Source organism: Triticum aestivum, chromosome 6D, assembly GCF_018294505.1.
Source record: "Triticum aestivum cultivar Chinese Spring chromosome 6D, IWGSC CS RefSeq v2.1, whole genome shotgun sequence".
NCBI lineage: Eukaryota > Viridiplantae > Streptophyta > Magnoliopsida > Poales > Poaceae > Triticum > Triticum aestivum.
Window position 1 is genome coordinate 145,670,883 of NC_057811.1, and position 27,226 is coordinate 145,698,108.

At 49.3% G+C, this 27,226-nt stretch overlaps 1 protein-coding gene and 1 long non-coding RNA gene across 2 annotated transcripts; one reads left to right on the forward strand and one right to left on the reverse strand.

Moving 5' to 3' along the window:
- Positions 1 to 50: 50 nt before the first annotated feature.
- On the reverse strand, positions 51 to 1,814 carry LOC123144176 (uncharacterized). The gene is made up of 2 exons (XM_044563223.1): positions 1,631 to 1,814; positions 51 to 1,467 (listed from the first exon to the last, which is right to left on the reverse strand). Exon 2 carries the CDS (start codon positions 1,307 to 1,309, stop codon positions 368 to 370), a length of 942 nt encoding a protein of 313 aa, XP_044419158.1. The 5' UTR covers positions 1,310 to 1,467; positions 1,631 to 1,814; the 3' UTR covers positions 51 to 367.
- A 621-nt stretch (positions 1,815 to 2,435) lies between these two features.
- LOC123144178 (uncharacterized) lies at positions 2,436 to 4,960 on the forward strand. Its single transcript, XR_006471323.1, has 2 exons — positions 2,436 to 3,466; positions 3,575 to 4,960. It is a non-coding gene; the product is annotated as an uncharacterized lncRNA (long non-coding RNA).
- The last annotated feature ends 22,266 nt before the right edge of the window (positions 4,961 to 27,226 follow it).

Sequence of the window (27,226 nt, forward strand, 5' to 3'; positions counted from 1 at the left end):
TTTAGGATTTTACTACAGATCGAAGGCCAGATTTTTGAGCATGGCAAATCGAACAACCAAGATGGCAAATTATGCTGTGAGGATGCCAATTTTCTTTACCAAACATTCCTGATCATTCTAAATCACGTCCTTTTGGTGTTTGATTTGAAATGCCTTGCAATTTTTATAGCGAACCTGTAACTAGAAGTAAATGATCCATATAGGTCACGTCCTGTTTTGCTTTGCTTGAAAACTACCAGGAAGTTTCTTATAGCATATCCTCATTCAGCCTAGTGATTTGAAGTTCCTTTCGAATAAGCTATCAGTTTCATATAAACGAATCCGTTTCGCCCGTACATGAAAGTAAAAGAAGATGAATGTCCCAGCCTCAGTCCGTCTTCCATGCATGAAGAAAGAAGCTGTAATCCCCCGGGTCGCCGGGAATGCCACTCCCGCTCTCCAACCCGGCCTCGTCGCTGTTGACCTCCGGCGGAGCACCCGGCTTGAAGGCGAAGACCGCCTGCGAACCCGGGCCGGCGAAGATCCAGTCGTGCACGTCCCAGAGCACCTGCACCGGCGACTGGTCGACGAGCACCGTCTCGTTGCCCCGGAACTTCCACTGGAGGTTCTTGACCTGCACCAGGGCGCGGCCGTCCACCGTGATCGCCATTTCCGGTTCCCTTGGCCCGGCTAGCGAGGCCTCGATGACAATGTCGTGATCTTTCCTGCTGGTGTCGAGCCACCCCCGCGCCACGAAGCTGCGCCTGCCGAAGACGGTCTCCCGGCGGCACAACGGCACGGCGTCCTCCAGCGACGGCCGGCACTTGCTCCGCTTGTACGCGTCCTTCTTGAGGTCGCCGAGCGTGAGCACGACCTGCTCCTGGCTCACCAGCGCGACGAAGTAGCCGCTGGCCGGCTCCGGGCTGCTCGCCGGGAACTTGGCCGACCGGAGGTCCCAGAAGACGTCCAGGCGGTGGCCGTCGAGGAAGAAGCTCTTGAGGCCCTTCTTGCTCCAGAACGGCCACGGCTTCAGCTCCACCTTGAGGCTGAGCGCCCCGTCGTCGCCGCCACCGCTGCCGGTGCCGTCGCCGTGGCGATCGATGGTGATGGTGAAGGACTGGTTGATGATGTTCTTGTTCCAGACGGCGGTGACGAGGTGCTCGGTGCCGTTGATCCTGACGAGGTACACCGTCATCGTGGAGCACTGCGCCGTCGCCGAGGACGACGACGCCACCTTGCCCGTGATGGAGTCGTCGGAGGCCGTGGCCCCATGGACGCCGCCGCGCTGCTCGTTCCTGGACGGCTCGCAGGATTTGGAACGCTTGTGCATCTCGCCGAAACAGATCAGATCAGATCGGCCCCCTCTCCCTATGTATGCTAGCTACAACGAGAGCAAACACATCGGCGTGGAACCCGCCGCTTGTCGCGTCAACAGCAATGGCGATCGATCAAGAAGAAGGAGGCTCCGCCATGCTCGATCGTCATGGGCTGCATGTACGTGTGGGATGCCAAATTAAACAAATATAGAAAACATAACAATCAAGGGGACAACGAAATAGTACCAAAAATTCGGCGATTGATTTTTATGGGCAGCATGCAAGAGCGACAAGGGCATCGTAAATCGAACAAAACAAAACAAAAATGTACGTACGTGGCTTGGCGTTCGCAGCCGGATGCCTGCGCCTATCTGGTCTCGAGAACACGAATTTGATCGATCGTGGGAGGAAAATGGAAACTCCGGCTTGGGCGGAGGCTATGGAGAAAGGGGGTTGACGGGAACGAAGAATAATTGGACGGTTTTGCCCAAAAAGATTTTGACGGCCAACGATCGCGCGTCGTTGTCAGCTGGGCACTATTTATGTGGTGGTGGTGGTATGCACTGGATGCGCCATGAAAATAGAACAGGGAGAGAACACGAGCTAAGAAATGGTCGGTGCCCATGTAGCCATGCAGAGGGAGTGAGAGCCCCTTCTTCTGTGAGTGTCATTTGGGAAGTGGTATGAAGTTGAACAATCTTCTTCTTTTTTCGAAACGGGAACAATCTTCTTCTGCACCATGACGCCAACAACAAAACATAGTGTTCCCTGCAAAAAACAGAAAACATAGAGTAGTGTATGTGATTGTTTGGCATCGTGATAAATCATGCTAAAATCGTATCTTCATGGGTTAGGTTCTTTGTGACGGAACTAGCCCTCCACCAGGGTTTGCATTGGTGCTCTTATTTTTTTGATTTTTCGTTATGTGAAAGAAGACGTTCCCGTCAACTATAGAGTCGCCTATGGTGACTTGCCAATTTTAAGATGTGATGCCGGCCCAGTATCTTGAATGTGCTCATCTCTACTCATAATGAAGCAGTTGGTAGTCTCCGTCGGTTAATTTTCGTCCCACCATTTTCGTCCAGTTTTTTTTCGTAGATTTTTTCCCACCACCCCTCCCGCGAAGAAAAACCCGTACGACGCCCCTCCTCTCGATCCAGATGCGACCTCTCTCTTTCCCTCTCTCCGCCGCCGCCCCCATCTCCCGCTCCGCCCCCATCTCCCGCTCCGCCGCCGCCCCTACCGCTCCACCGGCCCGACCTCTTCTTCGGGAGCGACCACAGGAGCAGCTCCACCTCCCTACTCCCTCATGCAACAGCACTCCAAACCCCCACCTCCACGTCCGGCCGCCTCTAGAGTTTCTTACCCTCGATGCCCCGCCGCGACTTGTGTTCCGGGCAGTGAGGATGGGAGCGGGCCGGCCATGTCGCTTAGTGGGTGGAGCGGCTGGGGCAGTGGCGCCACCGCGCTGGGCGGAGGAGAAGGATGAGTCGTGGTGGTCCGAGACTGGAGGGCAGCGTTGTGCCAGATCGAGGTAGCAGTAGCCGGATCCGTGTAGATCAAGGTTCACCATCGTCTGATCCGTGAAATTTGAGATTGCCGTCGCATGGGTCGCCGATGGCCAACACGCGTAGGTCATGGACGACCCTCCCTCGCGAGCCACGCATTCTGGCTCACCACCTCAGGCCGACGCGGTGCCTCCCCGGCGAGGCCGCGACGGCCTCTTCCTCCTCGCGCTGTCTCCGTCCTCCTGCTCAAGCCCGTCGCCGTCGCCGTCGCATCCTTCGTGGCCTTTCTGTGTGGGCGCACTGCTAGAGGACGATGTTGAACATGAAGCGGAGCCCAGCCGGAGCGGTCTGACGCGGTGCAAGAGGAATGGTCGACGCCATAGCGTATCTTCGTGGCCAAGGAGCGGTGGTCGACACCATCGAACAGGGGCCATCGGTCGCCTGCACATGGGCCGCATTCTGAACTAATGCTTTCTGCAACTGCAATGTTCCCCTCCATAGCGTATCTTGTACAGGCAGAAGGAATGCAGTTCAGTGACGGCGTCGGCTACAACTAGATCGATGGCCTGAAGGCTTTTACTGAGAAGATGAAGAATGTTATAGAATAGTGTCCAGCAACAAAGAGTCCTACTACTACCGGTTCGAGAGAGGCTCTACCCTCAGGTGATTGATTACTTCAGACAGATACCAAGAAGTTTAACTGACGGACTCTGTAGCTCCTTTCCTTTGGAAGGATTTACTGACGTGCTAGGCAAATGTGAACTGATGCAGGATTCGGCAAGGAAGACCTGCTGTGGAGTCCGAGCATCGCGTGCAGCACATCGGCGGCCTGAGAGGGCAGCAACAGCTTTCTTTTCTACGAGAAGATGATCGAGGGGGCCGGCGGCCGTTTTGTGGTCATCCTCAATGTGTCCAAGCTCGTCCCGCATCGGTCGCATTATTGCCGACTCATTGGTAAGTGTTCAACAAATTGTCAGGTGCTGATTTGAATCCTTGTCCAATTGCAAGTGGCCTGTAACACAGGGTTGAGTGCACATTACGATCACACTGCCATGTAAATTTTGTTGGTACGCAATCAAGCTGCTACAGTTCTATTTATAGTTTATTTGGCCATTTTGTCTTTGTTGTCCATGGTCAGATCATGGTTTATAGGCTTGATCATTATGAGTCAGTAAAGTGAGAATGAGCAGCAATGATTTATTTACCTAATCATGCCGTCAAGTTTTTAGTATCACTATATTATTTATGCTAATTCTTTCAACATTACTGTCATTGTTGATGATTCTGAAAGGTAAAGAGAAGTGTTAAAGAATTCATCTTCCGCTTTGGCAAGAGACCCCGCCGGCTCCGCCGATGTCTACGCGGTCGTCATCCTTGACCACCGTTTAGTGCCACTGCCCTGCGGCTTCTATGACCTCGGTTGGGCTCCTCGTGGCTCCTTCACCCTCCAGCTGCAGGTGTGCTTCTCTGTTTGTGTAGCGCACGTACAGGTGCACCATTGGGGCATCAATCAGGTGTTCAGCGGCATGTCGAAGCAACTCTCTGGCCAGAACCACAACTATGTGCGCTTCAGGTAATGCAATCTGTCAATTGGGTTACACTAGGAGGAAGGGATGTGCACAAGAACTTTCCTTCCTAGGTGGTTGCCGGTCTTCTGGATTGGTTTGGCTGCTATAAAAAAGTAGAACCAGTTCCACCAAAATCGGTAGTTTATTTGTATCAACAGCTGACTTTTATGTGCAATCCTACGGAATGGTGAGCAAAAGCCATTTGGCAGGATAACACTAATATTGTGAAACCTTGGCCACCCTGGATGAAGCTGGAGCCAACACCGAGCCCCCATATTCGTAGCTGCAATAACGGATGGCCATGTATGAATCTGTCAATTCTAACTGATTGTCTTCTAAGGATAAATGGAACTGTTACCTTTCCTCTCACTGGCAAACTATTAGACCCTGCTTGTAACTATTTTTCATCTTGGTGTGATTTATAAGGGAGGCCATGCCATTAGTTTTTGTTATTACATGCCGTGATGACCCTTATTCATTGATGTATAGTGTTGTATGTGGTTAATTCCCTAATACGGTAGTCACACTTCTCCTGATTTTTGGACTTTTGGACTGATTAGTCAATCTGAATTAGTGAGGTTCTTTTTTCCAACTGTCCATGTTCAGTTCTCTACATTATCATGCATTTTCTTTGGTTTAAAGATGTCATGATGTTCACCAAGGCAGAGAAGAAATGTTTTGAAGTTGTCCCTTCAATTGAAAGAAGTATGACTTGGTCCTTAGTGCCTATGCAGACATGAAAACGGGAGGTCGAGAGGTTTAAATGTCATGATGTTTTCCATTGTTCAGGTACTTGCATGATAACTCACAATTTTCACAATTTCAACACTGAAGTTACTAATTTGTAAGACATGCCCTCTCTCATTCAATGATGTCCTGAAATTTTCACACAAAGCTTTGTAATCTTGCCAAGTAATAATGCTAATTTTCAGAGAACTTCAAGTGGCATGCCACCATTTGCAATGGTTGTGATGTAGTGATAATTAATAAACTACAGGCCTTCTAAATATTCTAAAGTTTCATATCTAAGAGCATATTATATTTCTCGTAAACAACTGCAGTTAAGCTTCTATCCTCTTCCTGTCTTGAAGGAATTATCTGTTGAGTAAGCTACAGTATATTTGTTTGACTAGCTAGGCTGTGTTGCATACATGTAAGCTTAAAGGGGTTAGTCGTGGAATTGTCATGGCAGATGTCCTCGTGCAAGGACTTAGTCGTGGAGCCATCGCAACTAGGAAGCTTAAAGGGGTTAAACGGGACAAAGGATACGAGGATTATATTGGTTCGGCCCCTTACGGTGAAGGTAAAAGCCTACTCCAGTTGAGGTGGAATTACTTAGGGTTTTGATGACCAGGGAGCTAAACCGCTATGCCTGGTTATCGATCTGATCTTACTTGTCTTGAACCGCCGCTGGGTCGTCCCTTTATATAGAGAGGTTAACGCCCAGCGGCTCTCAGAGTCCCGGCCGGCTCATAAACAGTGTCCGGCTCGGACTCTTAACTATTCTCGCCTTACATTACAAGTCATGCCTTAACGGCGGTTTATCACTACGGGCCTTAAGCCGCCTCTAGGCCTTAAGCCCATTACTAAACCGCCGTCCTCAAGCTTGCTATTGGGCTTCATGTGATGATCGTTGTGACGTAACCCGGCCCCTGCTGGGCGGGTGACACCAGTAGTTATATCCCCAACATTAGGCCCTAGTAGTTATATCCCCAACATTAGGCCCCAGATTGATTTGAACCGGTTCATGTCAATCTTCAATACCTTAATAAAATATCTTCTGGCTTCTGTCTGCGCAAAGGCTATAACCCGCCGTGACATCATCTTCTGGATTCTTGATAACCCGCCGTGATGTCATCCGCCATTAATGCATGTTTTGCTCAACCGTATCTCAACGGATCCTTATCTTAATAACTGTCCTGAAAATCGAGGCGGTCTCTGCAGCTGGATAACCATGTCTACAACCTCATCGTTTCTCGCGCCCATTCATCAGCCGTCCCTTATAAGTAGGCCCGGCCTTTAGGTCTTCGTCATTCTTCCCTTTCCATCGTCTTTCTCCTCTCGACGCCTTAGAGCCCGAGCTCCGCCGCCGCCGCCGCGCATCCCGTTTGCACCAACCAAGGCCGCTGCATCGACCTGTCTTGACCAGAGAACCGCGGCGCACCTCCGCTGCTCATCAGCACCAGTAAGTCCTCGCCGTCCCGTATACTAGATCCGCATTAGGGTTCGCGAGTTCTTCTGTGTTCTTCGTGGTTCCTCACGATTCCTTCACAGTTCTTCCACAACGACCTCCTTTGATCCAGGAGTAGTGCATAACTTCGGGGGTAGTCGTTTCACACCCATTTTCAATACTAGCAGATCCCTTTTGCTTGCAAAAGACCTCATTTAGAGCTTATGAACTTCTCCGTATCAGTTTTTAGGTCTAGAAATTTTTCTTTTCTGGACGATCGTTTGATCCAAAATAATCCCTGTAATCTGTGAAACTTGTTTGTGCAACACTTAGGCAAAAACTGCATCTGTTAGCCATGGTGGGTCATATCGCCGGCTTAAAAGAGGCCATGCTTTGTGAAATTTTCGGATCATTCATAATAGAGTTAAATAACTTAATTGCTCATGATATCCACGGCGGCTTAAATAACCTGACACAATTAGCCATATATCATTAGGCCCTTTCATAAGCCGCCATCTTGAATACTGAACTGAAACTTTCCTCCGGCTTAAATTTGAACCGGAAATTTTATTTTGTCATAGGCTTTCATCTTTCACAATGCCGCCTAAAGCTCTCAAAGCACCCATCACATGCAACTCGGTTAGATCCAACGTCACCGACAACATCTTAGCTGATTTTGTAAAGACGGGTTATCTGCCAAGGAAAGAGGTCATGTCCTATCATGCTCCTGACCCGTCAGAAGAGAGGCCTCAACCCAAGGATGGGGAAGTTGTCATATTTACTGATCACATGAACCGGGGCTTTGCTCCTCCCGGCTCAAAATTCTTCAGAGATGTCCTGCACTTTTTTGATCTGCGACCTCAAGACATCGGACCCAATTCCGTGTCAAACATCTGCAACTTTCAAGTGTTCTGTGAGGTGTACCTCGGAGAAGAACCCAGCTTGCTACTCTTTAGAGAGTTATTCTATCTGAACCGCCAAAACGAATGTGCCAACGGGCCCAGCTTGGAGCTCGGTGGAATCTCAATCCAACGACGGAGAGATTGTCTCTTCCCTTATGCTGAGCCGCCAAGCCACCCGAAAGGTTGGAACCAGACATGGTTCTATTGCCAAGACACTTCTCCGGCTGATGAAAACCCTCTGCCCGGCTTTCGCGCCCTGCGTCTGGAGTCAAATCACCCATTGCCAGACAAATTATCTCAAGCTGAACGTCAACCACTTACTCCCACCATCAACAAAATCAAAACTCTCCTGGGGAACGGCCTAAATGACATTGATCTGGTCCGGGTCTGGATTGCCTGGCGGGTGATTCCTTTAAGCCGCCGCCCGGCTTGATGTGTGATTACACGGGCCAGAAGGATGATCCTCTTCGGCACAGTCCAGACGACTTACCTGAGGACGTCATTGATGATACAACCAAGTCTCTTCTGAACGAGAGCCTGGCAGATTGCGGGAGAATGGGCTTAAGCCCTTTCTGCAAGGCTAACCCGGCTCCAGCGGTAACCCATTGACCTGAATACTTCACCTTCCATTTTAATGATTTTGTCTTAACTCACTAACCTTTGTTGTATTTTACAGGCTAATGATAAATTCTGGAAGGTCAAGTATGACCACGAAGCTGCCAAGAAAGCCAGAAAAGTTAAGAAAGCCGCCAGGAAAGCCGCTACCCGTAAGAAGGGGAATAAACCTAGCGCTCGGACCTGCTTCATCTGGAAGACACCTCCGAGTCAGAGGTAGCTCTTGACTCTTTAGGCTCCTTTTTTAACCATCTTATTGACATGGATTATCAGCAGGAGGACACCGGAGCGAGTCATGAAGTGAATGAAGAGGTAACTATAATTTCCTCCGACTCCGAGCTTTTGCCGAGACGGAAAGTCCGAAGAGTAACCCGTAAAGTAAGATTTTCACATCCTTTAGCTTATCAAGATCCTCAATTTCTTTTGAAGCGACAGATTTATGAGAGTTGAAGGCAAACCCGGACCAGCAAAGATGCAGACCTCTCCTCCGGCTTACCCGAAGCATCAAGGAAGCGCCGGACTGTGGTTATCTCCGACTTATATTCTTTGTATCCTTTGGCGGGCGCCACTCGTCAACCCCTTAATTCTTCTGACTCAAACTATCAGGGAACTTCGCCTTTCTCCGGCGACTCAATGCAGTCCAGCTTGCCGGCTTTCAAAACCGCTCCCGGGTAATGATGATCAGTTGATTTTGTGCTTATCTTACTCATGTTTTTGCACTAACCCTTTGACTTGCAGTGTACAAGTGAAGCCCAGCAAGAGGGCGAAGAAAAAATAAGCCGGCCGAAGAGCCGGTCCTGGCTGAGCCGGAACTCAGAACGACTGCTACTAATGCCTCTGCTGATGAGTCGCCGACTGTACCATCTCCGGATGCCACCGCTGCTCCAACTGTTGAACAAGCTATGGAAGGTTCTGAGAACCCGGAGATCCCCGGCCCGGCTCATCCAGATGATCCGGACGTTGAGATCACCCGGATTGAGTTTGTCGAACCGGGACGATCTACCGTGCTGGTCAAGTGCTCTGCCAAGGAAGAACTTCTGGAGCGTCGCCGGGCCAAGTTGAACATCACTGATTATGCTCATCTGAGCATTGAAGATATTGTCTCTGGCTATGTAAATCAAGTGCACAACAGCCGGGATCTGGAGATTGACATGGTGAAACAAATACAGCAAAAATCTGAGGTATAACTCTCTTTCTTACTCCATAGTTATACTTACCATGCCAGCCCCCAAGTCTATTACTTATGATAAAATATGTTGTAGACTTAATACCGGCTTAGTAATCACTGCAAGAAAACCGGCTTACCTGGTAGCACTCAAGGTCCGGTTTAATCAGCATATCTGAATCGGTCCTTACCTTGTTTTAATCAAGTAGTTGAACAGCAATATGCATTAGCCCCCAAGTGCCAAGTACCTTTGCTTGCAAAGTGCTTGGAACTTATTTGCATGAACCGTCACTGTAAATAGAGCTCTTCATCATACATTAGCCCCCAAGTGCCAAGTGTCTTTGCTTGCAAAGTGCTTGGGACTTAATGTTGCATTATAATCACCCTAACTGTGACCTGGAATTTATACAGGCCGCCGTCAAGCAATTTGAATCGAAGATCTCTGATTTAAAGAACCGCCTGAAGACTCAAGAAAATGAAACCCAAAAGGCCAACTCCAAGTTTGAATTTAGTGTATCTGCTCAAGAGAAACTGAAGAAGAAATTTGAAGCAGAGAGAAAAGCCTGGGCGGATGAAAAGACAGCTTTGCTCAGCCGGGCCGAACAAGCGAAGGCCACTCTTGCTGAAACAGCCGCCGAGCTATCCGGCTTAAAACACCATGTTTCTCAGATGGTCTCCGCAATCTTTGGTAAGTTACTCTATAAGTGTTTAGCTAGTTTACATCTTTTTCAAAGAGCATCTCAATTGTCATCAGCTTACCTGTCTTTGCAATGCAGGCCCCAGGAGCCCCAATCTTAATAAAAATGTGCTGACAAAATTGAAGGCGGTTTATACCTTGGTAGAGCAACTTTACACCGGGTCACAACGTGCCTTAGCCGTTGTGGCTCTGTCAAATGAAGTTCCCACTCACCTGGCGGATGTACTCAGGCGGCTTGCCATACTTCCTCAACGCTTCCAAGAGTTGAGACGGGCTTCTGCAAGAGCAGGAGCTATAGCCGCTCTGAGTCGGGCCAAGACGTTTCTACCGGAGCTAGACCTGGCCGACATCGCCCTTAGGTATCCCAGCTTGAAGGAAGACGGCACCCCTTTTGACCAGAAGGACTTCGCCGCTTGTGTGAAGAGCGTACGCCCTGTGGCCACTTTGATTGGCAATGACACAGATCTTACCAAATATCAACCGGGCTATGACGCGGGGAATCAGAGAATCCCAACACCACGCTATGAAGTAGTCAGCCTGATCCCTCCAACTTGTAAGCATACCTTCGCCCCTGAAGTTGACCCGGCCGGGTTAATTGATGATGAGGCTCAATTTGAAGCCTTGAGTGGCATTGACTGGAAATCATCAACCTTTCAGGTCATGGAAACAGCCGGAGGAGCGGAGAGGGATGACCCAAAAACCTCAGGCCAACAACGCCCTTGATCTTGCAGGCGGCTCATGGTTATGTCTTAAAAGACGATGCCTCACCTTTTGGACTCGGGGAGTCATGTAATAGAGTAGGACAAACACTTAATTTTGTCGTGCCATCGCGCACGTGTGTAGCGCTCAACATTGTTTAAGCTGCCCTTTTATATTCTTCCGGGTTATGCTTGATCCTCTGTTTTCCTTATGTTTAAAGAGCTGTCTTTAATTGTCCTGCATAGAAAAACAAATCACAAGTCCCTTGGCGGCTTACCGCATGGAGAGTCATACACTTTACATATAACCCGGAATCATAACAAACCGGTTCTCCATTATATCCTTGAGACAACCATAACAGCATACCTGTGATCCTTCAAATACACCTCCGGTTTATGTGATCCGAATAATGAGTAAAAACCCCACTATGTAACATGATGCTTATCATGTGTGATCAACTTTATTGACCAAAGTTAAGCCGGCGGAGTAGAAACCACTCTTGAACACTTTAGATATAATCAAAAGAACTTGTTTGCAACAAAGAGACTTCAAAATTTTGGAGGCTTCTGATTCGAATACGACCAGAGAACCGTCCCAAAGGGGTTAAGCTAAGATTCGAATACGATCATATAGCCCCCAGTGGCTTTGGCGTTGCCGATCAAGAGGGTACCGACAGCTATGTTCTCTTTGGTTCGAATACGACCTATGTTTGAACAGGAAGCCCCCAAATGACCTTCAAAGTTGTTTAACGACACTGATTCGAATACGATCCACGTCGGTTCCCAAAGGGGGTTGAGCTATGATTCAAATATGATCAAGAAACTCCCCTGTGAGCTCAGCAATATGCCAATCAAATGGGTATCGACAGCTATGTTCTCTTTGGTTCGAATACGACCTATGTTTGAACAGGAAGCCCCCAAGTGATCATATATTTAACGGCTAGATTCGAATACGATCATAAGCCGGATCAGCCTCCAAGTGATCATGTGATAACATAATGAAAATAACAATGACACATTTACCTTTGAAGGGGAAAAAAGGACAGAGGTCCTGCTTTATTATTCATCATAATATATACATGGCTATAGAAATATGTACATTATGAGAGCCGGTGGCTCAGGTGTAATAAGGCCAAAGCTGAGCTATATTCCACGGCCGACGGGTCTCCTCCTCCGACTTACGTGAATCTTTGTGCTCTCGAATATCGATGAGGTAGTATGACCCGTTGTGCAAGTTCTTGCTGACTACAAAGGGCCCTTCCCAAGGTGGGGATAGCTTGTGTGCATCTGTTTGATCCTGGATGAGCCGGAGCACCAAATCACCTTCCTGAAAGGTCCTGGACTTAACCCGGCGGCTGTGATAGCGGCGCAGGTCTTGTTGGTAAATCGCCGAGCGAGCTGCTGCTACGTCACGTTGTTCGTCCAACAAGTCAAGAGCATCTTGACGCGCTTGCTCATTGTCCGCCTCGACATAAGCCGCCACTTGAGGCGAGTCATGACGGATATCGCTAGGGAGAACCGCCTCGGCTCCGTAAACCATGAAGAAAGGCGTGTAACCCGTAGACCTGTTAGGAGTAGTATTGATGCTCCATAACACAGAGGGTAATTCCTCCACCCAACAACCCGGCGTCCGTTGCAAAGGGACCAAAAGTCGGGGCTTGATGCCTTTCAAGATTTCCTGATTGGCTCTCTCAGCTTGACCATTAGATTGGGGGTGAGCTACTGATGAAACATCAAGCCGTATATGTTCTCGTTGACAAAATTCCTCCATGGCGCCGTTAGACAGATTGGTACCATTGTCAGTTATAATGCTGTGTGGAAAACCAAAGCGAAATATCACCTTCTTCATGAACTGAACCACCGTGGCTGCATCACACTTACTAACCGGCTCTGCCTCAACCCACCTTGTGAACTTGTCAACCGCCACCAAGAGGTGGGTCTTCTTATCCTTCGACCTTTTGAAAGGCCCAACAATATCAAGCCCCCAGACTGTAAACGGCCAAGTGATTGGAATCATCCTCAACTCTTGAGCCGGCACGTGAGCACGTCTTGAGAACTTCTGACAACCGTCACATTTACTGACTAAGTCCTCTGTGCCAGCGTGAGCCGGCAGCCAATAAAAACCATGACGAAAAGCTTTCGCCACAAGGGATTTTGAGCCGGCATGATGGCCACAATCCCCCTCGTGAACCTCTCGTAAAATCTCTTGACCCTCCTCAGGGGAAACACAACGCTGAAAAGCCCCAGTAACACTGCGATGATGCAGCTCGCCATTGATGATTATCATTGACTTAGAATGCCGGGTTATTTGTCTGGCCAAAGTTTCATCCTCAGGCAATTCTCCCCGGGTCATGTAAGACAAGTATGTCACTGTCCAATCTGGGATGACATGAAGAGCCGCCACCAACCGTGCTTCTGGGTCAGGAATAGCCAAGTCTTCCTCCGTGGGCAACTTGACAGAAGGGTTATGCAGAATATCCAAGAAACTATTAGGCGGCACCGGCTTACGCTGAGAGCCGAGCCGGCTTAAGGCATCAGCCGCCTCGTTCTTTCTGCGGTCAATGTGCTTCACTTGATAACCCTGAAAATGCCCGGCGATGGCATCAACTTCACGGCGATAAGCCGCCATGAGGGGGTCCTTGGAATCCCACTTGCCTGATACCTGTTGAGCCACCAAATCGGAGTCGCCAAAGCATCTCACCCGGCTTAAACTCATCTCCTTAGCCATCCGAAGACCATGGAGCATGGCCTCATACTCAGCTGCATTGTTAGTACAGGGAAACATCAACCGTAGCACATAACAAAATTTGTCACCTCGAGGGGAAGCTAAAACGACTCCAGCCCCCGAGCCCTCCAACTGCCTGGACCCGTTGAAGTGAATAGTCCAGTATGTGTTATCTGGCCTCTCCTCAGGCATCTGCAGTTCTGTCCAGTCGTTGATGAAGTCTACCAATGCTTGAGATTTGATAGCAGTGCGTGGCACATACTTTAAATCATGAGGCCCAAGTTCAATGGCCCACTTAGCAACTCTTCCGGTGGCTTCTCTGTTTTGGATGATATCTCCTAAAGGAGCATTACTAACCACAATGATGGGGTGGCCCTGGAAATAATGCTTAAGCTTCCGGCTTGCCATGAACACCCCATAAACAAGCTTCTGCCAATGTGGATACCGTTTCTTGGACTCAATGAGTACTTCGCTAACATAGTAAACCAGCTGCTGAACCGGATGTTCCTTACCCGCCTCCTTGCGCTCCACCACGACGGCCACACTGACGGCTCGTGTGTTAGCGGCTACATACAACAATAAGGGCTCCTTATCGACAGGAGCAGCAAGGACTGGCGGCTCAGCTAACTGTCTTTTCAAATCCTCAAAAGCAGCATTAGCAGCATCACTCCAGACAAAGTCATCTGTTTTCTTCATCATCTGATACAGTGGTATGGCCTTTTTGCCCAACCGGCTTATAAATCGACTCAAAGCAGCGATGCGACCTGCCAGACGCTGGACGTCATTTATGCACGCCGGCTTAGCCAGAGAGGTAATTGCCTTGATCTTCTCCGGGTTAGCTTCAATGCCTCTGTGAGAAACCAGAAAACCCAAGAGCTTGCCTGCAGGAACACCAAAAACACACTTGACCGGGTTAAGCATCATCTTGTAGACCCAGAGATTATCAAAGGTCTCTCTCAGATCATCTATCAAGGTCTCCTTCTCTCTGGATTTGACCACAATATCATCCACATAAGCATGAACGTTGCGCCCAATCTGATTATGAAGACAATTCTGCACGCAACGCTGGTAAGTCGCCTATGCACTCTTGAGCCCAAAAGGCATAGACACATAACAGAAAGCTCCAAAGGGAGTAATGAACGCCGTCTTCTCTTGGTCCTTAACAGCCATTTTGATCTGATGGTAACCAGAGTACGCATCCAAAAAACTCAAACGCTCATAACCCGCCGTAGCATCAATAATTTGATCAATACGAGGGAGAGCAAAAGGATCAGCCAGACAAGCCTTGTTTAAATCCGTATAATCCACACACATACGCCAGGTGCCGTTCTTTTTGAGTACGAGCACCGGGTTAGCTAACCATTCTGGATGAAAGACTTCCACAATGAACCCGGCCGCCAAGAGCCGAGCTACTTCCTCACCAATGGCCTTCCGCCTCTCCTCATTAAACCGCCGGAGGAATTGCCTGACTGGCTTAAATTTTGAATCAATATTAAGAGTGTGCTCAGCGAGCTCTCTTGGTACACCCGGCATGTCAGAAGGTTTCCATGCAAAGATGTCCCGGTTCTCACGGATGAACTCGATGAGCGCGCCTTCCTATTTAGGATCTAGATTGGCGCTGATGCTGAACTGCTTAGATGAGTCACCTGGAACAAAGTCAACAAGCTTAGTCTCATCGGCCGACTTAAACTTCATTACCGGCTCATGCTCCGTGGTTGGCTTTTTCAGAGACGTCATATCTGCCGGGTCAACATTATCCTTATAAAACTTCAACTCCTCTGTCGCACAAACAGATTCAGCGTAAGCAGCGTCACCTTCCTCGCACTCGAAAGCTACTTTTCGGCTGTCATGAACCGCAATGGTCCCGTTGTGACTCGGCATCTTGAGCTGCAAATATACATAACACGGCCGTGCCATGAACTTGGCGTAAGCCGGCCGCCCAAATAGAGCATGGTACGGGCTTCTGATCTTGACCACCTCAAAAGTCAGTTTTTCCGCCCTGGAGTTGTACTCATCTCCAAAGGCTACTTCCAGCTCGATCTTACCAACTGGATACGCCGACTTACCAGGCACCACGCCGTGGAAAACAGTATTGGACTGGCTGAGGTTTTTATCGGTTAATCCCATACGACGGAAGGTCTCATAATAGAGGATGTTGATGCTGCTGCCCCCATCCATGAGCACCTTAGTGAATTTATACCCACCAACCTGAGGAGCCACCACCAAAGCCAGGTGACCCGGATTATCAACCCGGGGAGGGTGATCCTCCCTACTCCATACAATAGGTTGCTCAGACCATCGCAAGTAACGTGGAACCGCCGGCTCAATAGCGTTCACAACCCTTTTATGAAGCTTCTGGTCTCGCTTGCACAAACTGGTAGTAAACACATGATAATGTCCACTGTTGAGCTGCTTTGGATTGGTCTGATACCCCCCTGCTGCTGCTGATTACCCTGGCCAGATTGCTGGTTGAACCCCCCTTGATTACCTTGAAAATTCTGAAAATTGGAATTTGAACCGCTGCCCGGGCCATGAAAGCCGCCGCCGCCTGAGCCGCCGCCCTGCCCATTGTTGCCATTGAAAGTGTTGGGATTTTTGAAAGCTTTCATGATTGCACAGTCTTTCCATAGATGAGTGGCTGGCTTCTCCCTAGAACCGTGCCTTGGACAGGGCTCATTCAACAATTGCTCAAGCGTCGGGCCTGATCCGGCGGATCGGGGAGGTGGTCTCCCCTTACGTCGGTGGTTGTTACCTTGCGCATTGGTGTTGGCCACAAATTCCATACTGCCATCAGCCTTACGTTTATTACTTCCCTGGTTCGCCGGGTTATTACTTCTCCGGCGCACCCCTCTTGTTTTCTTTTCGTGAGCGGGTGTTGAACGTTCTCGGAATGGACCGAGTCTTGCCAAGTGGCCTTGGTATAACACCAGTAGACCACCTGTTAAGTTTCGTTCCATTTGGAGGTCGTTTGGTGCTCCAACGGTTAACCGGGTAACCGCAAAGTCCTTTTGTGTGTTGCAGCAAAACCCCCCTCCAAACAGCCCAAAACCCCTCTAAGTCTCCTACATGCTCTCGGTCGTCCGATCACGATCGTGTGGGCGAAAACCGTGCTTCATTTGGACTCTCCTAACTCCCTATGCCTATATAAACACCTCCCCCTCCGAATTTTCGGATCAAACCCTAGTTCATTTCCCCTCCGCGCCGCCGGACGCTTCTTCCTCGCCGACGGACATGTCCGGCCGCCGCCCCGACCAATAGGAAGCTGCCACGTCACCCGATCCGTGCCCACATCGCCGCCGCCGCCCGGGGCCCAGATCCGGCCCGCCCCGGGCCCCGCGCCACCGCCTCCTCCTTCCTCCTCCATGCCCCGCGCCAAGGCCGCCGACCCCGCCGCCGTTTGCCGGTCGCCGCCGACCTCGGCAACCCCGCGGCCGCCCGCGTCCGCCGGCGTCGGCGCCGGGCCCCGCGCCGCCGCCTGTCTCCGCCGCCTCCTCCGACCTCCGGCTGGCCTCCTCCCTCTCCCTCCGCCCGAGCTCCGCCCCCCTGCCCCGCAAGCTCCGGCGAGCCCGATCCAGATCTCCCGAAGGTTGACTTTCCCCTCTCCCCCGAAATCTTCCAAGTCCCGAGATTTTTACTACATATGCTCCTGTTCATCGCATCATAACTCTCTGCATATAGTTCCGTTTCGTGCGTGTAATATATCAAAATGTTCGTCTCGAGATGCTCTTCAATTTGTTACATTGTGCCATGTTCATTTGAGTCCATCTTGATGCCCAAATCTCTGGTGCAAGAGTGCTATATGCTGTTAACTGCTGTTACTTATCAGAACTTGAGGATTTGTTATTTTTGTTGCTATTGATGTGTGCATCTTATGGGCATGAGCTCTACATGTGTTTTGATGTATGCCATGCCATCTTTACATATATGTATGCCATGTAGTTTTGTGATCTCTGTGGTGACTAGCACAAGCATGCAAACTAGGCTTCGTGATGTTTCTGATTTCAGGGACATTAATTTTGCCAAGTCTGTGACTGCTGTTATTTTGTTGCTATGTATCCATGTGGTTATAGAGAGATCCGTGCTCCTTTTGGTTATGTTCAGTAAGGATGTTTTGTACATATAGTTGTGATCTATCCATCCATGCCTCTGTTTGCAATTATGGAGTACCATAGCATGTCTTAAACTTGCTCTACGTTTGCTATAAAATATTTCTGGCAGATTGTTAACATGATATTCAATTTTGCCAAGGTTGTTATAGTTGATTCATACATGCTATGAACTTTCTCTTGCCATGGTTAGCTTCATAAACATTCCATCTTTCTGTAGGTATGATTTTTTTGTCATGCATTATTTTGTGTTGAGTGAATAAAGCTCACAAAGATGCCTTCATAATACTGTTTCTGCCATGCTCTGTTTTCTGCCAAGTCTGGAACCTGTTAACGAAACTTGCTATGTTTACATGGTTGCCATCTTATCTTCTGATCCTTTTTGGCTCATGGTCAGTAAGGGACTTTTGTTATTTGCTTTTAGTAGATTCATGCCATGCCTTGTTTTGCTATGTTAAGTTCCTGTAGCGTGTGTTTTGCTTGCTCTGAACTTTGCTACCTGATGCTGTTTCTGCCATATCCAGTAATTTCACGAAGTCTGTGAACCTGATATCTTTTGCATTTTTGCCATGCTTGTTTGAACCTGTTATGTTGTGATCTATCCATAGCTCAGTGTTCATCTTTTTTCAAGCATCTTCTGTAGATTACTGCCATATGCTTTGTTGCTATGTTGGAGTGCTGTAGCATAGTTACTTGTTGCATTCTAAGTGCTATCATGCTGTTAATCGCAGAATCGTGTCATTCTTGTTTTGCTTGCCATTTGCAAACCGTGCATCCGTTTCCGGTGATCTTTATATCGATTTCGACCGAAATCATCTCATCTTTCCAGTGGAATACTTGGTTTCCCAAGTTACTACCTTGTTCATCATTTTTCTTCCGGAGCACGCATATGCATCGCATACCACATCTCGCATATCATACATGTTTTGCATCATGTTGCTTGTGCATTTCCCGTGATTGATTGTGGTTCCGTTGCTTATGTTCTTGTTTTGGGTAGAGCCGGGAGACGAGTTCGTGAACAAGGAACCTGTTGAGTACGCTTACTAGGATCAAGCTTTCGACAACTCTGAGAACCTTGCAGGCAAGATGACCATACCCTCGAAATCATTTCTATCTTTGCTTTACTAGTTGTTCGTTCTTTTGCCATGCTGCGCTACCTACCACTTGCTATATCATGCCTCCCATATTTGCCATGTCAAGCCTCTAACCATCCTTTCCTAGCAAACCGTTGTTTGGCTAAGTTATCGCTTTTGCTCAACCCTTCTTATAGCGTTGCTAGTTGCAGGTGAAGTTGAAGTTGGTTCCATGTTGGAACATGGATATTTTGGATATCACAATATCTCTTATTTAATTAATGCATCTATATATATTTGGTAAAGGGTGGAAGGCTCGGCCTTATGCCTGGTGTTTTGTTCCACTCTTGCCGCCCTAGTTTCCGTCATACCGGTATTATGTTCCTTGAGTTTGCGTTCCTTACGCGGTTGGGTGATTTATGGGACCTCCTTGACAGTTCGCCTTGAATAAAACTCCTCCAGCAAGGCCCAACCTTGGTTTTACCATTTGCCACCTAAGCCTTTTTCCCTTGGGTTTTCGCGAGCCCGAGGGTCATCTTTATTTAAACCCCCGGGCCAGTGTTCTTCTGAGTGCTGGTCCAAACTAGAGCATCGTGCGGGACGGTCCCTTGGCAACTTGGGTTATGTTGGTACCTGTACGCTTTGCTTATCCAGTGTGCCCTGAGAACGAGATATGTGCAGCTCCTATCGGGATTTGTCGGCACATTCGGGTGGCTTTGCTGGTCTTGTTTTACCATTGACGAAATGTCTTGTAAACCGGGATTCCGAGACTGATCGGGTCTTTCCGGGAGAAGGTTTATCCTTCGTTGACCGTGAGAGCTTATAATGGGCTAAGTTGGGACACCCCTGCAGGGTATTATCTTTCGAAAGCCGTGCCCGCGGTTATGAGGCAGATGGGATTTGTTAATGTCCGGTTGTAGAGAACTTGTCACTTGATTTAATTAAAATACATCAACCACGTGTGTAGCCGTGATGGTCTCTTTTCGGCGGAGTCCGGGAAGTGAACACGGTTTCTGGGTTATGTTTGACGTAAGTAGGAGTTCAGGATCACTTCTTGGTCATTACTAGTTGACGACCGTTCCGCTGCTTCTCTTCTCGCTCTCATTTGCATATGTTAGCCACCATATATGCTTAGTGCCTGCTGCAGTTCCACCTCATTACACCATCCTTTCCTATAAGCTTAAATAGTCTTGATCTCGCGGGTGTGAGATTGCTGAGTCCTCGTGACTCACAGATTCTAGCAAAACAGTTGCAGGTGCCGACGATGCCAGTGCAGATGACGCAACCGAGCTCAAGTGGGAGTTCGATGAGGAACGTGGTCGTTACTATGTTTCTTTTCCTGATGATCAGTAGTGGAGCCCAGTTGGGACGATCGGGGATCTAGCATTTGGGGTTATCTTATTTTCATTTGGACTTGATCGTAGTCGGTCTATGTGTGGATTTTGGATGATGTATGAATTATATTTATGTATTGTGTGAAGTGGCGATTGTAAGCCAACTCTCGTTATCCCATTCTTGTTCATTACATGGGATTGTGTGAAGATAACCCTTCTTGCGACAATACCACAATGCGATTATGCCTCTAAGTCGTGCCTCAACACGTGGGAGATATAGCCGCATCGTGGGCGTTACAAAAGGAGAGGAATCCAGTGAGAAATGTCCTGCTATGGCGGAAACTGGGCAGAAAGCGAAAGGTCCGACAAAAAGAGAAGGGTGTGTCGTGGAGAAAAAGGAAGGGTGTGTTGTGGGGTGAGGTTTTTTTGTTGGGACCGTGGGTTGAAGATAACATGGTGGATAGTACAAACAACCACATCACCACCACCACCACCACCACACACACACACATATGGGCTGGATTTTGAGGAGTCTGGACTGTCCAGACGGTTGGATTTTAGGAGCCCGTGGGCCGCCCGAATGATGTCCAAACATGACCGCACATATAATGAAGAAATGAATTTCGACCTTAAAGACGACCTTAATCATTTATTTTATTTATTTACATGCACTATAGCCCATAGCAACGCACGGGCGTTCTACTAGTAGAGGTAGGACATGCGTGTGTCACCTGCTGTGCCGCACAGGCCCGCGGCGTCGCACCGCAGCCGCCCGCACCCGTCCGCGCGTGGTCTCGTCGCCACCTGCTGCTGCTCGCCCGCCGTCGCCCGCACTGGCCGGGCCCATCGCTGCTCCAGTGCGCCACCCCCGCGCGCTCGCTGCCCCTGTTCGAGCCTCCCACGGCGCTGGGTGAACAACCAAGGCCCGGCTTGTGCCTATGACCAATGGGCCCGGCCTGTTTAGTTAACAATAGGATTAGTTTAGGTTAGATTAATCGTTTAGTTTGTCTAATGTGCAAATGACACGTGGGGCCCACTGTTAAATTAAAATGCTAAATTGTATTAAAAATAGCTAGGTCCATGACATGGGGCCCCACTTGGTAGTTTTGACTAGTCAACGTCAACTCTATTGGCTGCTGACTGTACTGTTTACTGTGGTCAACCCAACCCCACTGGCAGCTACATATACACACATCTTGGTACACTTTCTGTGTACCCATAGCAATTATATTTAATGTAATTTTGAATTAAATTAAATTCAGCAATTTCCGAAAATCATTGACACTTTGAAAATTAATAGAAAATAAACCGTAAGTCAGATGAAAATAATTTATATATGAAAAATAATCAGAAAAATATAACGAATCTGACTACGCCATCCACATACGTGCCACACCCCTCTAACATAATGAACATCGCCATTTTGCCCCTGGATCGACACCCCTCTTCTTTTAAAATGCTTAGTATTGCATTAGGTCGCATCAAACACCACATTTTGTCATGTCATGCATTGTGTTGCATTTGTATGCCTGCTATTTATCTGTTTCCCCTCTCCTCTATTCTTTGGTAGACCCCAAGACTGCCGCTATCCCCGAGTACGACTACGTCGACGACGACCCGTCCCTCTCGGCAGAGCTTCCAGGCAAGCAAAACTCCCTTGATCATCCAGATATCGTCCATTCTTTCTCTCTTATTCTTGCATTAGGTTTTGCTACTATTGTTGTTCCAATAGCTCCTATTCTGATGCATAGCCTGTTTTTGATAACCTGTTGTTGATACCATCCTGATATCCTATATGCTTAGTATAGTTTGCTATCATCCCATCAATGGCCCTCTACATCCTTGTTCGTGTATCCATGTTGTACTATCCGGGTTATCCGAGATGATGGATCATTGTACCGAGACCAGAACACCCCTAAAGGCCCTGTCAATTGTACAACTCTATCGAGCCGTATCCAGTGTGATCTACCGAGGGTGATTCCTTGTATTTCATTCTCGATGACGACTATGTAGTGTAGCACATCTAGTGTGATCTACTGAGGGTGATTCCTCATATTTCACTCTAGGTGATGACTCTGTTGTGCAGTATATCAAGGTAAACCTATCAAGGGTGATTCCCCCATGTTTCACCTTGATAGTATGGACCTAAAACGTGACTATTAAAATGATAAAGACGGGTCAGCTCCAAGGGTACCCGCGAGAGATTACTGTGGCAGAACGACAGGGCATGTTAAGACCACCTAGGAGAAAGGTAGGCCTGGTCCCTGATCCGTGTTTGCGGATATTTCATAATAACACGATTAACGAGATTAGGTATTTGATCTGAGTTGGCCGCTGGCCTAAACGCACTAACCGCCGCACGGGATAATGGTATATGGGACCCTTGGTGTCGTATGATTTCTTCCGAATGCTCTGTCTGACGTCCAGTCCAGCATTGCAGCGTGGTCGAGCAAGCTGATCCTGGAAGAGTTCTGTTTGGTCCCGGTCACCCTCGCAACGACCCAGAGTGCTTAGGGGTAAGCGGACGAATAACCCCTTCTCGCTTAGGATGTAGACCAGCGGATACCTCTATGCGGAGTCTAGGTAGGACTACAACGTGTCGATTGCCCGAGGTCGGGCATTACTCAAAAAATTGTGTTCGACCAGAGGTAATTCAGCGTATCGGGTAATGTGGTGCACCCTACAGGGAACTTAAACTATTCAAATAGCCGTGTCCATGGTAATAGGACGCTTGGATATATGAGAGTATCCCGATCTTATACAACTTGAACCAGACACTTGATGAAATACATTGTTCAATAAATATGGAATGCACATAGATCTTTTCTTGTAGGGAGTCGAGGAAGGATCTCATGGTATTGTATTGATGTGTTAATTGCAAGTTGATATCGTATGCACTTATACTTCTCCCCTTGCTGCAAGATGATCTTCTCTCCTCTCATATATTGCTGCAAGATAGCGGCCCTTGTGTTGCATAGAACTTCTCCCTCTAGTTGGCATTTCTGCAGTATAGTCCATCGAGATAACCCCCTTCTTTGATACCGATGCATACTTAGCATAGTTTTGATGTAAGTCTTGTGAGTACTTCAGATGAGTACTCACCGTTGCTTTGCCCCCTTTTATTCTACCTGGTTGTTGTGATTAGGTGATGGAGCCCAGGGGCCAAAGGATTCTGTTGAGGATATAACCATTAGAGTCACCCGCCCAGGAGGGGCCAGGTTACATCATAATGATCATCACGTGAAGCCCAATACCAAGCTTGAGGATGGCGGATCAATAATGGGCTTAAGACCCGGAGGCGGCTTAAGGCCCGTAGTGATAACCCGCCGTTATGGCAAGACTTGTAATGTAAGGCAAGAGTAGTTAAGAGTCCGAGCCGGATACTATTATAAGCCGGTCGGGACTCTGAGAGCCGCGGGGCGTCAACCTCTCTATATAAAGGGACGACCCGGCGGCGGTTCAGGACGAGAGACAACAGATTGAGAGCCGGGCATAGCGATTAAGCTCCTTGGTCATCGAAACCCTAAGTAATACCACCTCAACTAGACGTAGGCTTTTACCTTCACCGTAAGGGGCCGAACCAGTATAACCCTCGTGTTCCTTGTCCCGTTTAAACCCCTTTAAGCTTCCTAGCGGCGATGGCTCCACGACTAAGTCCTTGCGCGAGGACATCTGCCGTGACAATTCCACGACAGTTGGCGCCCACCATGGGGCCAGCGCACGGTGGATTTGAGTTCTTGAAGGGCAGCTTCGAAGGGCTCAAGGGATACGCTGTGGGCCGGATGACCAAGAGTCGTCGCGGCAAGCTCTACATCGACGACGCAAACTGGGGCCCCGACGTCGGCTCAATTGAGTACGGGTACCGGGTCCCCTTCGGCGGAATTCACGTCTTTATTGGCAAGATTGGTGAGCCGGGCCCTAAGCCGGACCTCTGCGCCGATCTCATCGAGATGGCTCAACGTGCACGACCCGCCCGGACTTTGCCTGCCTTGAAGCGTGTCTTCGTGGGATGCGTCCATGGAGGGCTCTCTGAAGGATCTGGATCTGGTGATGAGATGACCGCTCGCTCTGATGGCGAGTCATCCACAGAGGAGACCGATTCGTTATACCAACTTCAAGATGGCAGGCTCAGGGGTTGTTCCGATGGCGACAGCATTCCGGACCCCTTTGAGCCGCCGAGCCGGGTTGGAATCTTCATGGCTGGCGCACAGCCTGTTCAAAACCCCACCGCCGGGGCAGGAAGCCCTGTGCCCTCGCCGGCTCAGGTGCTGATGGATCTCACAGACAAGATAACGACCCTGTTAACCGCTACGGTCGCCCCAGCGGATCAAGCTCAGCATGACGCGGAGGTGGCTCAGTTAAAGTTGGATCTAGCGAAAGCCAAGGAGGTTTTGGCGGCGGAAGGGATCAGGATGGCTGCGGAGAGGGCGGCTCTCGACGCCCAGACTCAGCTGATTCAGGCGCAGTCTTTCCGGCTCACGATGGATCAGAACGCATCCAATGAGGTCATGAGAAGGAGGCATCAAAAGGCCCGATCTCGACTCCCTCTGGTTTACGACCCTCGAAACCTCTTCAACACGCCTAGGGCAGGGCCCAGTAACCCGCCAGAGATCACGGCGCTCGGGGCTGGAATGCCAATTCAGCCCCAAGTAATGGGGCCTCCTCGGGTGAACGCTACCCCGCCTCAGTACGTGCCAATACCACCGGGTCATTATGCCAACCCGTTGGAAAACATGGTCGCCGCGGCGGCGCGACTGGCGGCTCTCCCAATCGATGGCGACTCTCCAACGGCGGTTGAAACCTGCCGGGTTAGAGAACTCCTTCAGACGGCTCTGGCGTAGCAGGAGGCATATTCTTATAGCCGGGACAGGATTCATTCAACCCCTCGTGCAGGCCGGAGCCCGAGTTATAGCAGACACATGGTCTCAGCGACCGGCTCAAGCAACGTCCGATGCCATGACTTGCCTCCTGGCCACAGCCCGGCTAATAACGGAGCCTTTCACGCGGTAGACCAAGACAGAGCACGTCAAGAGGCAGAGCAGGCGCCTCAGTTGACGGCTTACCAGCCACCCCCGGCTTATCCGACGGCTTCTATTGATGCGGGTATACCTACAAGGACCGGAGGTGTCCCTTGTCTGGTGCCGGCTCTCTGCAATGAACGTCTGCCTAAGGATTTCAAAGGGCCTATGAAGGTGCCTAATTACACGGCTGATTTACAACCCGGAGCCTGGATCGAGAGTTACGAGATGGCCATGGAGTTGCTGGAGGTCAGTGAAGCAGCAATGGCCAAGTACTTCACCATGATGTTGGATGGAACTGCCCGCACTTGGTTGAAGGGACTGCCACCAAACTCTATTGGGTCTTGGGTTGAACTAAAAGCCCGGTTCATCCAAAACTTCAAAGACACCTGTAGGCAGTCTATGTCAATTGTGGATTTGACTAACTGTAAGCAGCAGGAGGGTGAATCTACAACCCATTGGGTTCGCCGGGTCAAAGAGATAATACATTCATCTGATAAGATGGATGCCGGCTCTGCAGTCTTAATGTTAGAGCAGAATTGTTGCTTCGCGCCCCTGAAGATGAAGCTCGGGCGGCTCAAGCGCGATTGCAATGATATGGGTACGCTGATGGCGGCTCTGGTTAAGTACGCCGACTCTGATAGTACCAAGGATCCCGCGTCGGATGATGAAAGGACAGGGAAGGGAAAACGGAATGGCAATGGCAAGGGCCCCCAGCATAACCCGGCGAACCAGGGAGGTAACAAGCGTAAGGCTGATGGCAGTATGGAGTTTGTGGCCAATGCCAGTTCACAGGGTAACAACCACCGGCGCAAGGGGAGACCACCTCCCCGCGCCGGCGGGTCAGGCCCGACGCTTGAGCAGTTGTTGAATGAGCCTTGTCCAAGGCATGGCTCTAGGGAAAAGCCGGCCACTCATCTGTGGAAGGACTGCGCGATGATGAAGGCCTTTAAAAATTCCAATGCTTTCAATGGAAACGGTGGCCCGGGCGGCGGCTCAGGCGCTGGCGGCTTTCATGGCCCGGGCGGCGGTTCAAATTCCAATTCTTAGAATGTTCAAGGGGGCTTTAATCAGCAGTCCGGCCAGGGTCATCAGCAGCAGCCGCAGGGGGGATACCAGACCAATCCAAAGCAGCTCAATGGTGGACAGTATCATGTGTTTACCACCAGTCTGTGCAAGCGAGATCAGAAGCTTCATAAGAGGGCTGTGAATGCTGTTGAGCCGGTGGTTCCACGCTATTTAAGATGGTCTGAGCAACCTATTGTGTGGAGTAGGGAAGATCACCCTCCCCGGGTTGATAATCCGGGTCACCTAGCCCTGGTGGTGGCTCCACAGATGGGGGGATATAAATTCACTAAAGTGCTCATGGACGGAGGCAGCAACATCAACATCCTCTATTATGAGACCTTCCATCGTATGGGGTTGATTGATAAGAACCTCAGCCAGTCCAATACTGTTTTCCATGGTGTGGTGCCTGGTAAGTCGGCATATCCAGTTGGTAAGATCGAGCTGGAAGTGGCTTTTGGAGATGAGTACAACTACAGGGCGGAAAAATTAACCTTTGAGGTGGTTAAGATAAGAAGTCCGTATCATGCTTTATTTGGGCGGCCGGCTTACGCCAAGTTCCTGGCACGGCCGTGTTACGTGTATTTGCAACTCAAGATGCCGGGTCACAATGGGACCATTACGGTTCATGGCAGCCGAAAGATAGCCTTGGAGTGTGAGGAAGGTGACGCGGCTTATGCGGAATCTGTTTGTGCAGCGGAGGAGTTAAAGTTTTACAAGGACAATGTTGACCCGACAGATATGACGTCTTTGAAAAAGCCGACCACGGAGCATGAGCCGGCAATGAAATTTAAGTCAGCTGATGAGACTAAACTTGTTGACTTCATTCCAGGTGACCCATCTCAGCAGTTTAGCATCAGTGCCAATCTGGATCCGAAATAGGAAGGCGCGCTCATCGAGTTCATCCATGAGAACAGGGACATTTTTGCATGGAAACCTTCTGACATGCCAGGTGTACCTAGAGAACTCGCTGAGCACACTCTCAATATTGATCCGAAATTTAAGCCGGCCAGGCAATTCCTTTGGCGGTTTAATGAGGAGAGGCGGAAAGCCATTGGTGAGGAGGTGGCCCGGCTCTTGGCGGCCGGGTTTATTGTTGAAGTTTTTCATCCAGAATGGTTAGCTAACCTGGTACTCGTGCTCAAGAAGAACGGTACCTGGCGGATGTGTGTGGACTACACTGACTTAAACAAGGCGTGTCCGGCTGATCCTTTTGCTCTCCCCCGTATTGATCAAATCATTGATGCTACGGCGGGTTGTGAGCGCTTAAGTTTTTTGGATGCTTAT